Here is a 13,409-nt window from a genome sequence, read left to right on the forward strand (position 1 = left end):
GCGTGTGTGTGTGTGTTTGTTGTTTTGTCAGTCCGTCACGCTCGTCGTCCGGCTGACGGAGCTACTTTGTGTGTGCTGGTTTGATTCCCCGGACCAGGTGGGAGTTTCTCTTCCATCCGGAGGCCGACGGGTTCATCGCTATTTATTTTATACCTCGTTTACTTCACGGCTGGTATTTCATCCAGGAAGTCAGCTATATTTTGTCTGAAGTGGTGGCTTTGCTGCACTAATTTACTTATAACTAGCTTATAAAATAGCTCTTGAAGAGTTTTTGAAGCTACATTGTAGCAGTTTGAGTTAATTGGCGTTTGCCAATTTAAGACCTGAGGGATAAGCCGTTGTTGTTCAAGTTTTAGGATAATCTGTACAAACCAACGAAGGTTTTATCCAACTGTTAACGAGGCCGGTGTAGAGATGCGATGTACAGAAAAGGCATTTGTACGTTGTCAGGATGTTGTGACGTCCGTGAAAAGGTCATAGGTCAGATCTGAACCCAGAGTCCCCCTGGAGAGCATCGGGGTGGACTTTTTTTTGCTGAGGCAACAGAAATCCCACGCTGCACACAATCTTGTGTTTTGTTTACTTTGTATCCATGAGCAGAGAGACGTCTATTTATACCAGGCTGCTCCTCTGACAACGAGGTGCTGGAAGTAACGTTGATGAGGTACTAAATTATTACAGGGTTCCTACGGGTGCTGGAAATCCTTGAAAACACTTGAATTTGAGTGTTTTGAAGGTTTAAAAAGTGCTTGGATTTAGAATCAAGTGCTTGAAATGTGTGTTGTATGTGATGACATCTATGATAGAACAGAGAAAAGGAGATCTCCATATTTGAGGGACTGAAAACAGCATTTTCTGACATTGGATTGTAAAAAGCACCTTGAAATGTTTGGAAAGTGCTTGACTTTGGAGAATGTGTAGGAACCCTGATATTAGTACTACAAAAACACGCTGTATCGTATTTAGTGACCTCGTTTCCAACGCTGTTAATTATATCGTTAGCTGCAGCGACGAGACGTTCCAGTATCTGGCTCGTTACGGTTCAGGCACCGGTTTAATACCCGTAAGCCAAGTGGAGTTCTTGGTAGTTTCCGACCGCGGCGAGCCAGAACGTCCAGCGGGGGTTTTCTAGTGTATTTGGAGGGGAGGGGTTGTGTATTGCCCGTTTGCACCCCGACTCCCCCTCTTTGCATTTTAATCGTCACATTTGCACTCCGCTTTCATATCGAGGTTTAGGAGGCTTTTTATTTTTGTAATTGTAACACGTACGCAGACCGCCGCTCCGTCCGCGGTGTAAATCCCCCCCCCACCCTCGCCCGCATTCCCCCCGCGTCCGTTTGGGGGTGAATGCTGCATGTGTTCTGTGTATTTATTGATTGGCTTAGCTCTCATCTTTCTCGCACTCTCGTTTTAAATTGAGGCCTAACCCCCACACACACCCCCCACGCCTCCACCCAAGGCAGCATGGGTAATATACCGGGGGGCACAGTGGCTTCTCAGCCCAGGGGAGGGTTCAGATGAGGGGGCTCGGGGGGTGACAGACCCCTTGGCGGTGCCTCTTCTGATCAGACTTGCCAAGTTGAGAGGGGGAAAGCCCCCACTTAGCTCCCGACTCCGGTGTGTGTGTTTCTTCAGTATGTCTTGTGTGTGTGTGTGTGTGTGTGTGTGTGTGTGTGTGTGTGTCGATGCTACTGGCCGAACTCTGCCCTTTGTCGGAGGGGACCATTTGTTGTGGCCCTACTCTGTCCCGGTATGTGTGGGTATTAAGGGGAGGGGGGGGGGGGGGGGGATGATGGGGTATTAAGAGGAAGGTGAAGGTTTAGGATTACACAGCCACAGATTGATGTCCCCCTCAACCCCTCAGCGTTATTTCGGGTCCTTTTGTATGTTGGCCAGAGAACAGTTGGGTGCAGAGACACTCCGATATATGAAACACGGGGCGACTTACTTACACGCCATGTGGTTATAATAGGCAGATAAATGTGTTCGTCATACCAGGAGATTTTTATTGTCCGGCAGGTTTCCCCTTACAGACAGAATTAAAGACGGGACATTTTTCTGCAGACGCAGATCGGTTCGCCGGGGGGATTTGGGCCGGTGTTAATTATCCCACGGCGGTGTTAATGTCCAGGCTTTCATACGGGTGCTGGAAATCCTTGAAAACACTTGGATGTAGAATAAAGGTCTTGAAATGTGTGTTGTATGTGATGACATCTATGATAGAACAGAGAAAAGAAGATCTCCATATTTTCTGGACTGAAAACAGCATTTTCTGACATTTCTTTATGAAAAATGACTTTTGATGATGAACAGATGATGAAAATAGTTGGTGATTATATTTCTGTGGATCTGTTAGTGGAATTAGTTTTCCTTTCATTTGTGGTCCTTCTGTAAAAAGCTGTCTCCAAACATCATGTTGGTTGTTTAGAGGACAATAACATCTCATTTAATGTGATGAACAAGTGACATAATAAGTAGACTGAATACTGACCATTGGACTGATACAAATATGGAGTTTACCACAGCTGGAAGGGGCTGGAAAAGCATGGAAATGCACCTTGAAATGCTTGGAAAGTGCTTGAATTTGACTTTGGAAAAGGTGGAGGAACCCTGACTGTCGCTAGTCATCAAGTCGAAGGGCGTCTGCTCGTCTTTCTTCTTTGGTATCTTTATAATTTGCAGAATTTCCACTTTTAATAACCTCTCGGTTTGGAAGACTTCCTCCTAATCGAGTGATGTTAACGACGGCGCCCCCCCTCCCCTCCCCCCTCCTCTGGTTGAAGCCGTTGATTGTTGTGGAACGCAGATTGGTTTGACCCCTTTGACCCCCCCCCTTTTGCCAGCAAATCTGACAACCATTAGCGTGTGTGTGTGTGTGTGTGTGTGTGTGTGTGTGTGTGTGTGTGTGTGTGTGTGTGTGTGTGTGTGTGTGTGTGTGTGTGTGTGTGTGTGTGTGTGTGTGTGTGTGTGTGTGTGTGTGTGTGTGTGTGTGACTCCCGAAAGCCGTTCTGCTTGTAATTGAGTCTCCTTGTCCTTGTGTTTAAAAACAGCCTGACAGGAGCTCGTAGTTCACATTATTGGACGGCACGCGGACCGAGGGGATAGAAGTGGGCTTGGGTAACGGAGCCCGGAGGGTGTGGAGAGGTCAAAGTTCGGTTTAGGTTAACCCCCCCTCCTCTCTTATGTGTGTGTGTGTGTGTGTGTGTGTGCTTGTAATGAAGTCTAAGTAAATATTGTTGCCCCCCCACCGGCGTCCCTCGTTCAGGTTCTGTATCATTTCTCTCGTCTCGGAGAATCACAAATCATTTCCCCGAATTAGACGCCGGAATACCAACAGCACCGCGTGTGTGTGTGTGTGTGTGTGTGTGTTTGTGTGTGTGTGTAAATATTGTTGCCTCCGTTTCTTTCATTCAGGGTCTCAATCACTCCTGCAGTCTCCGAATCACCAGGGTCATTTTTACATTTCCCCGAATTAGATTTAAGAATATATAAGTGTGTGTGTGTGTGTGTGTGTGTGTGTGTGTGTGTGTGTGTGTGTGTGTGTGTGTGTGTGTGTGTGTGTGTGTGTGTGTGTGTGTGTGTGTGTGTGTGTTTCCATGGTAGTCCCGGAGAGCAGCAGCTTTACTCCCTGATACGAGTGGACTTAACAAATAGTCACATGGGAGCGGCGGCGCTGCTATTTTGGCCACATTAGCTCGTCTGGACGCGGCTCCACAATCCGAGCGGCGACTTCGGTTGCGCTCGCTAATGAGGCCGCGTGGGAGAGCGGCGGCTAACGGGGCAGGAATTACAATTCATTAGGGATTGATCCGACCGTGTGGTGCGTTTAACGGGAGGAGGGGGAGAGCTGTAAATTAGAGGGTAATTGGTGCGTGGCTTTACACGTAGCTGATGCTGCTCACTTCTATTAAACATCTGAACATTTCCTGATTCATGACCTGATGAACTTGATCCTCTAATCTACTGTCAACTAAAAATATAACAAACGCGCTGACGTTTATTCCACCTTGACTTTAGGGCAGTTAGGAAATTGTAGCTTGCAAAACATATTTCTACCTGCAATAGCTGATTTATTTTCATTTTTAATGCATCTATCTATCTATCTATCTATCTATCTATCTATCTATCTATCTATCTATCTATCTATCTATCTATCTATGATGGGATGAATCGTGTAAAGCAGCAGCATCATTAATTTGCCTGCTATCTCAAATATCACATTTAAATGAGCCCTTTGGCCACTTAGAGGACGCATGCATTATGCATTATGGTCGGCGACCGCTTCGCCGGACTAAGTGACACGCCGCGATGTGCACCCACGTTGTTAATTGGCCGATGGCGGAGAGGATCGCCGTGTCACCGTGGAGTTATTCCCAACGACCGGCGGCGTTCGTGATCTCAGCCGGTTGTTTTAAATCAGACGCAGCTTTGCAACGGATTGACCCTCTCTGGTAGCAGACATGAGAACACGGCGATGGCATCTGCCAGGACAGGTGTGTGTGGGTGGGTGTGTATGTGTGTGTATGTGTGTGTGTGTGAGTGGGTGGGTGTATATATGTGTGTGTGTGTGTGTGTTTGCATTCATGCATCTTTGCATGCAAGTGAAAGAAGGATTTTGGTTCTCAGAGTTCACACAGAAGATAGTCTACAAATATTTTATGCATCATCTGTGTGTGTGAGTGTGTTTGTGAGAGTGTATATATGTGTGTGTGTGTGTGTGTGTGTGTGTGTTAGATTGTGCTAGTAAGAGATGCCCCCCCTCCCCCCCCCTGACAGTGGTGTGTTCCTCTACAGGTGCTATTTCAGTCGACCGACTGTCATCCCAAAATGCTTTTCAGCTGAGTGCTTTTCAAAACAATCGTCCTGCTGCCCCGAAGCTCTTTTTACAAGGGTCCTCTCCACACCGAGGTTTAACATGCCCCCTCTGATCTGCTGATCGGGGAGGGGGGAGGGGGTGAACGGGGGTATTATCTGTGTGTATCTCTGTATTATCGTTATTGCCTTCTTTCAATCTGTAAAACCATTTGTCACTCATCCAATGTGGATCAGTTAAGACCCGTGTTCTTATTTAAAATGACAGGCTGGCAAGACAAAAGATATTTTGAGTAGCAGGCAGGCGGTGGTGGTGGGGGGGGGGGATGAAAGAGCGACATCACAACAAGACACGTAAATCCCCCTTCTAGATAAGGCCAGCAAATAGCTGAGCAACAGCTGGGGGGGGGGGGGGTGCAGATATCACAACAAGGCTGAACCGCTCATCAATTAGCGTGACAGGGTGCAATATCGCACCGCTAATGGGAACGACGTGCACACACACAGGTGCACATGGAAGACACGAGACGCCGCTGAAAGCACCACATTAGAAAGTCCATATGCAAACTGTGAATATTCAGATTTTTACAGTCAGATATTACAAGTTTACATGGTTTTGACCCCTGATTTTGCTTATTTATCTGTTCTGAAAACCCTGATTTTAGGGTTACTTGTCACAGGATTCGTACAGGTGCTGGAAATCCTTGAAAAACACTTGACTCACTTAGTGTGGTGTTTTCAAGGTTTGAAAAGTGCTTGAACAGAGGAAAGAAGATCTCCATATTTGAGGGACTGAAAACAGCATTTTGTGACATTTCTTTATGAAAAATGACTTTTGATGATGAACAGATGATGAAAATAGTTGGTGATTATATTTCTGTGGATCTGTTAGTGGAATTAGTTTTCCTTTCATTTGTGGTCCTTCTGTAAAAAGCTGTCTCCAAACATCATGTTGGTTGTTTAGAGGACAATAACATCTCATTTAATGTGATGAACAAGTGACATAATAAGTAGACTGAATACTGACCATTGGATTGATACAAAGATGGAGTTTACCACAGCTGGAAGGTGCTGGAAAAGCATGGAGATGCACCTGGAAATGCTTGGAAAGTGCTTGAATGTGCCTTTGGTGGAGGTGGAGCGACCCTGCAGTCAGCTGGAGCAGATTTGTGGTGAACCCCGTTGCTCCGCGGTCGTCTCCCTCCTTCGCTCCGTTGGCAGCTTCGAGTGTTTGCAGACGACTGTAGCGCCACTTAACCCAACTACATCTTTTAGCAGCATTGGCAGGGTCAGACGCCGTAAAGTACGTGTCCTCCAGTCTCACGGCAGATCCTTCAGTACATTATGGGGGAGCACAGAGTGAAAATGTCACCTGTAAGCTGTCTGTGTTGAAACACTGAGGGAACTACTGTCGGGTCCGAGACTCGAATCTGCTGCAAGACGCAGCTTTATTTAAAATCTATATATATCAGGAAGAAGGCACAATGTGTATTTTCATTGTTGTTTTGTGTGTTTCAGATAATAACATTTAATGCTGCTTAAAATCTCGACAAATCAGAGCATATTTTAATTTTATTTTTAAAGATTTGAGGTTATTGGGATTTCTTTTCTCTCTTGGGTTGAGATTTAAATAAAGAATATATATATTTAGATTAATTTATTTAGCAAATACAGTTTACAGCCAAAAAAAGAGTAGAAAAAACCAGCAGATATTGACATCCGAGGAACTAGAAGCAGGGAAGTTATGTGGATATATAAAATAAACGATAATTCAAACTAATTGGGGTAATGTTTGCAGCTCTACATTAACGATGCCTTTTTGTACGACTCAAGGACGCGTCGTCGGGATCATAAGTAACACGAGCCGGGCTTTTTCACCCCAGTATGAGCGGCATGCACGGCGCTGACTAGTGATGTCATCGGAGGGACGATGTACACTCTCTCCGTCCCTCCCGGTGGGCGCCGTGTGTTTGTCTTAAAAAGACGGCGGAGCGCTCGCATCATGGTCAAACGACTTGTCTTTCACACGGGCTCATTCCTGAAAGCGTCCCCGCCGGGACTGACGGCGGATGGAAAACCTGTCTAAATGAGTCCACACATCAATTACATCAACGCATTCTCGCCTCGCCCGCCCCCTCTCTCTCTCTCTCTCTCCCTCGCCTTCACGTTGCTGCTGTCGCTCTCTCTCTCCCCCCTCCACCCGTCGCTCTACTCGTCACTTCTCTGCCCTTTTCCTTGCTTCTATTCTCTGATCATTCCAGCCTCCTCTTCTGTCTCACTCCTCTTTATTTCCTGTTTCAACATGGTGGAAAAGTGATCAAATCTTAGTTCACATTTCACGTCATGATTATCCCGGCCAAAAGAAATTCATGATATTATCCCGTTAATACGACGTCGCATCACTGTAGAGAAAAAAAGAAGAAGAAAAAAAATGGAGCTGAGAGAAGTAGGCAATATTCTGGAAGGAACTTGTCATAGCAGATATAAACAAGTTGCTTGGTTCCGCTAACACCGGATGTTTGCCGTTGCTATGACAACAAGTGAAAGCTACCGCTAGCATCTTAGCCCAACCGCCCCGATCAATAAACACCCATAAGATGACAATTTGTCCTCATATAAATAAATAAAAAGCAACAATAAGCATCATCATCACCCTAAGGACCTTAACGAGGCGTTGACACACGTTGGGATGTAAACTTGCATTCCCTCTACCGGCCATCAGGGGGCGACTCCTCCGGTTTGCAAAAACGAAGTCTGTGAGAAAATGACCCCCTTTCGTTTATTACCTCAGTAAAGTTTATGGTCTCCAGTATGACGTTATGTGAATTTGTGGTTTATGTCGAGGCTATTTGCTGCCAGCTGCTAATTTAAAGTGATGGGGGGGGGGTTTAGCCCGGATGTTAGCCACGACTTCAGGCAGGTTTTATTTCATCGTACGCTCAATCTGAGCCGGTTGTAAGACTTGGTTAATCGTCCCACTCTCTGTTTTAGTCCCCGAACTAAGCGGGCGAGTCGTTTTGTCTGCATTAAAGCTTAGCAGCACAGTTTAGCGCGTCTGTGCGTATGCCAACATCCCTGTGTGTGTGTGTGATTGTGAATGTGTGTTTGCGGTGAGACCTTGACCTTGACTGCAGTCCCCTAATGGAGGGGGCTGTTCTGTGAATGACTCAAACTCCCCCCCCCTCGTCCGCTTCCACCGTACAGTGGTATGTAGCAGCCCATAAAGCATGCTTAAGTCCCACTCTGGTTTCAGGGAGTGGAACACCCATGAAACCCCCACCCACGGGTCCCACCGCAGCCCCCGACCCGCCCTCACACTCTGAAATAGCCGCGTCCTTGTCCCCACACGGAGCACAGTGTGAGGCGGCATGCGAGTATATGCAGCCGCGGTTGATTGAGGAGCAGATTGCTGGTGACAGGTCACACCGCGTTCCAGCCCGCCGACCCCCCCAGATTAGCCGGCCCGGAGCCCTCATCCTGCCCTCCCCTCCTCTGGTGGGGGGCGGGAGGGCCCACCTGTTGAGATCCCTCCGCTGCTCAGATCTCCCCCTCACTCACACACACACACACACACACACACACACACACACCAACCACACACACACACACACACCAACCACACACACATGTTGGACAAACCCGCGTTAACGGAATTCTCTTATTTGTCCGTCACTCACTCTGTGGGTGACGAAGGCCATTACGAGTCATTAAGGTGCAGCGTGTGTGTGTGTGGTTGTGTGTGTGTGTGGTTGTTCGGTGTGTGTGTGTGTGTGTGTGTGTGCATGGGTTTGAAAGGACGCCTGTCACAGTACGCTCTCATAATTGCCCTCTTAGCCAATTATCCCCGATTTAAAAAGCAAGTCACCTGCTCTGCTCTAATGTCCACACGCACACACAACCACACACACACACACACACACACACACACACACACACACACACACACACACACACACACACAGAATGAATAACATGGAAACTGTAATATTTAATCATTGTTTGTTTACTTGCGTCTGTATTCTCATTTAGATTCTGATGCACACCAAAGACCTGGTTCAGAAGGTGGGTAATTAACACACTAATATAATAAAAAATATATGTTCTAAATGATATACCTTCAGATAAATGTATATCCTGTTTATGATGAGTTTAAATAGTTTGTTTTTTAATGTTACAGCAGCACAGAGATAGGCTTACGGATAAGAGAAAAGGAAGATAAGGATATAAAGATAGATAAATACACACAACATGACAGACCAACACATATCACATAATTATAAACCTACATAAAAGAATATCTAAAAGAACAAATATTACATTAAAATAAAAACACCAGCATTATAAAGCTGCACAGCAGCATTTTATACAGCAAGTACGAGTGATTGCAAGTATTCAAGTAAATTTAGTGTTGTATAAGACAGATATTCTGCTAATATAATACATGTGGGAGTTTTTTTTTTTCATGTCGTTTTCCTCTCGTGTGACTCAGATGAATCTGGAAGTTATCTACGGAGACACGGACTCCATCATGATCAACACCAACAGCAGATCTCTGGAAGAAGTCTACAAACTCGGCAACAAGGTGTGTTTGTCTCCCACATGTTCACCCAGCGGAGAAGGTGGCTTTGACATCATCACTCAATGCATAAGTATTTCTATATATTTATATAAAATGTGTGTGTTTGATTCCCAGGTGAAGGCGGAAGTGAACAAGCTCTACAAACTGCTGGAGATCGACATCGACGGCGTGTTTAAGTCGCTCTTGCTGCTGAAGAAGAAGAAGTACGCCGCCCTGGTGGTGGAGAACCAGGGCGACGGGCGATACGGAGTCAAGCAGGAGCTCAAAGGCTTGGACATCGTCCGCAGGGATTGGTGCGACCTGGCCAAGGAATGTGGCAAGTACGTCGGATAAAAGTCGGGATTTAAGTATCTGTTTTATACGGCGGCGTATCGGGGCCACTGGAGGGAAAAAAACTAACGGAGCCCAGAGAGGGGGGCGAGTTTATAACAGTGGCAAATTTGCCAATTTATTACAATGCTAACAACCTGCATTTATGCTAGCTAACTTCCCACAAATGTACAAATTAATTTTGCGAATGAATCCATCCCAACACGCCTCGTTAAGGTCCTTAGGGTGATGATGTTGATGCTTATTGTTGCTTTTTATTTATATGAGGACAAATTGTCGTAATAAACTCGCAAATTAACGACATTCTAAAGTCGCAAATTTACGACTTTTTTCCTCTGAATATTGCCCCCTCTCTCGGCTCCGTTTTTTATTTCTACAGTAGCCCTAATACGCCATCGTACTTTTAGAAATAGCCGTTAAACACGAGGTAAATGTGTGTTCCTCTCCTTCTCGCTCGCACAGCTACGTCATCGGACAAATCCTGTCGGACCAGAGCCGTGATGTCATCGTGGAGAACATCCAGAAACACCTGGTGGAGGTGGGGGAGAACGTGGCCGCCGGAACCGTACCGCACAGCCAGTTTGAGATACACAAGGTGAATATGAAAATGAATCTTTCGGGTGTGTGTTCATCGTTGGGTTCATCCTTTTTGCTGTTACTCATCTGTTCATCGCTCTTTCTCCTCTCCAGGCTCTGACCAAAGACCCTCAGGACTACCCGGATAAGAAGAGCCTCCCTCACGTCCACGTGGCTCTGTGGATCAACTCGCAGGGGGGTCGCCGGGTCAAATCCGGAGACACGGTGTCTTACATTATCTGCAAGGTGTGTGTGAAGGAGGAGGAGACGCTGGAGTCACTTTAGGGTTTTAATCTTCTTTTTATTTTAACATGTAATCATTAAAATCCTGGAATACGAGAAACATTGAGAAATATATATATATTTATATATATATATATATATATATATCAAAATAAGAGTATCCAAAGATAGATATTTCAGCGTGAACTATAGTATAAAGTAGAGGTTGTGATTTGATTTTATCACTATACTTGGGTGCCGATTAGATTTGTAATGCGATTTATCGATTATTGTGTTTTTATTCCTTCTAAAACAAAAACAAAAGTTGAATTTTACTCTTCAAGAGACAATACAACACATTTCACAAAAAACAAGGCACATTAAATGTAAGTCTTACATTTATTTCACCTGCATTGAAAAGTTGTACATAAATAGAAATATATTGAGAAATATGGATTTTGAAAATCGTCCCAGTAAAAATATCTTCTTTTTTTGAATATGTCTTTAATTTAATTTAATTTGCTTGTTTTGATTGTTTATTTGTTTCTTTCCAATGCTTTTAATGTTTGATGTAAACCCCTTTGAATTACCTTGTTGTTATCAGGTCCTATACAGATAAATTGCCTTGCCTTTCCGCCCCTAGAATAAAGTTAAATCTACCTGCATGTCTTTTTCCCCGTAGGACGGCTCCACGCTGGCAGCCAGTCAGAGAGCCTACGCTCTGGAGCAGCTCCAGAAGCAGGAGGGTCTCAGTCTGGACAACCAGTACTACCTGGCCCAGCAGGTCCACCCTGTGGTGTCCCGCATCTGTGACCCCATCGAGGGCATCGACGCCGTGCTCATCGCCACGTGGCTCGGTGAGTTAGGAAGTGTTCATTTAAAAACAATGAGTGAAATGTATTGAATTAGAGGTTTGCAGACGTCGACTTCTCATGGTGATTAAAATGTCTCCTTTGGGGCGACGTGCTATCATATAAATACAGACGGGCCATGAGGTATTTGTGGGGCACAGCTTACTCTGAGTGATGGTCCTAATCTCTCTTTATGTATGTGTTAGCATTAGTCAAAGTTCCCGCTTTATCGTCTGTTGACAGCTGAGGCAGCCAAACATAGAAAAGCTGTCAAACCCAATATCACAACGGCCTCATAAAAGCATAAAATAGACGTCTCATTGTTGTCTAATAGCCATAAAAAATTAAGTGGCTATTTCTGTCTGCTCCGAGTGTAAATGAAAATCAGGATTTAAAACATTCTGCAGTGTATGAACCAGAGTTGACTTTTTTTTAATTTTTTTTTTTTATGCAAACCAGGTCTGGACCCGAGCCAGTTCCGGGCTCACCAGCAGTACCAGAGGGAGGAAGAGGCCGACAGCACGCTGGGAGCTCCGGTCCAGCTGACCGACGAGGAGCGCTACAAAGACTGCGAGAGGTTCACCTTCACCTGCCCTCAGTGCAGCACGGACAACGTGTACGACAGCGTCTTCGAGGGAGCCGTGAGTCCAAGTTTCATTCATCTCCTGCTGGGTTTCCACACGTCTTCATAATGGAGCACCTTTAATATCAGATATGTTCCCATAAAACTGTAGGAAATTCACCTTCTGAAATTCAATGTTTTTCCATTCACATATTTTCACGTTTGGCTTTAGAAAAGCTGAACATTTACGGCAAAAAAAGTTGAAAAAAGACACTCTAAATCAGAGATTTAAAATTATTTGATCCCAAACTTTTTTTCCTTACAAAAAATGTAAATATGTCCAAAAATCCACCTTAACATGAATAAAACCTATATGAAGCAAATATAAATCTTCCTGTTTGTTTAATATTATGTTGAGAAATTGTGATAAAATACAATTAAAATATGAATCTGTCAACAATTATTATTTTAATGTCTTAGCATTGTATACATCCATCATTACAAAGTCCTGTTATACATGAACTATAGGCTGCTCTACACATTATTATTGGTTAATAAGGAACATTATATGATATGTAATAGGGTTTCCCTCCACCAGGTCTCTATAGACCTTGGGGGTCCCTCCAGTAGGTCTCTATAGACCTTGGTGTCCCTCCAGTATGTCTCTATAGACCTTGAGGGTCCCTCCACCAGGTCTCTATAGGCCTTGGGGGTCTTCTGATTTAAATGAATGAATCCTGATGTAGAAAATGCTCGTCCCCGTCTCCGTTAAACACGGCCAATAGCCAATAATTTAAAACTTCCTAATTTAAACAAATCCCTGAAAATGGTGTTCATTATTGTTATTATTATTGGCCAAAGCCTTATTCTTCCAACTCCCACTGTTATTCACATTTCACAGCCACATAAATCTATGTTTTAAGGGGTTGAGCGGTTCAGACGTGGATGAAGAGTCCGAGAGGCATTTCGTCATCCTCCATATTGTGTCTCTGTCTGTATTTTTAGACAGCTGCCTGGCTCCAATACGGACTCTGTTTTCATTGGCATAGTTTGGACTCCGCAACTTGAAAAGCCTTTCCTTAACCCCTGCTGCTCTTTGGACACACACACACACACACACTGTGATCTCCTACCATTTGTCAGGCCAAGGTCGTGTGTGTGCGTTTGTGTGTGTTACGGCTTCTAATGAGGAGCAGAGCTGCAGCTTTTTCTCGTCTGAGAGATTCTAATAAAAACCGTCGACCTCCTGTCCTCCTGCTGGAGGAGAGATCATTTCACATTAAATTAAAAAGCTTTATCTTAAGGTTGATATCATGACACGCTTCAGCAGATAAGCTGGAATGTTTTGCTCAATCAGCAGGGTTCATACGGGTGCTGGAAATCCTTGAAAACAAGGTTTGAAAGTGCTTGGATTTAGAATAAAGGTCTTGAAATGTGTGTTGTATGTGATGACATCTATGATAGAACAGAGAAAAGA

General features: G+C 44.7%; 1 protein-coding gene across 1 annotated transcript in view; it reads left to right on the forward strand.

Moving 5' to 3' along the window:
- pola1 (polymerase (DNA directed), alpha 1) overlaps positions 1-13,409 on the forward strand; it is a 46,086-nt gene that overhangs the window by 8,679 nt on the left and 23,998 nt on the right. Inside the window, 7 exon segments of the mRNA XM_084033841.1 lie at positions 8,842-8,874; positions 9,302-9,394; positions 9,506-9,711; positions 10,184-10,316; positions 10,412-10,543; positions 11,202-11,376; positions 11,830-12,011. Coding sequence (XP_083889967.1) covers positions 8,842-8,874; positions 9,302-9,394; positions 9,506-9,711; positions 10,184-10,316; positions 10,412-10,543; positions 11,202-11,376; positions 11,830-12,011 — 954 coding nt within the window.

The sequence above is a fragment of the Eutrigla gurnardus genome, assembly GCF_963514095.1.
Source record: "Eutrigla gurnardus genome assembly, chromosome: 18".
Classification (NCBI taxonomy): domain Eukaryota; kingdom Metazoa; phylum Chordata; class Actinopteri; order Perciformes; family Triglidae; genus Eutrigla; species Eutrigla gurnardus.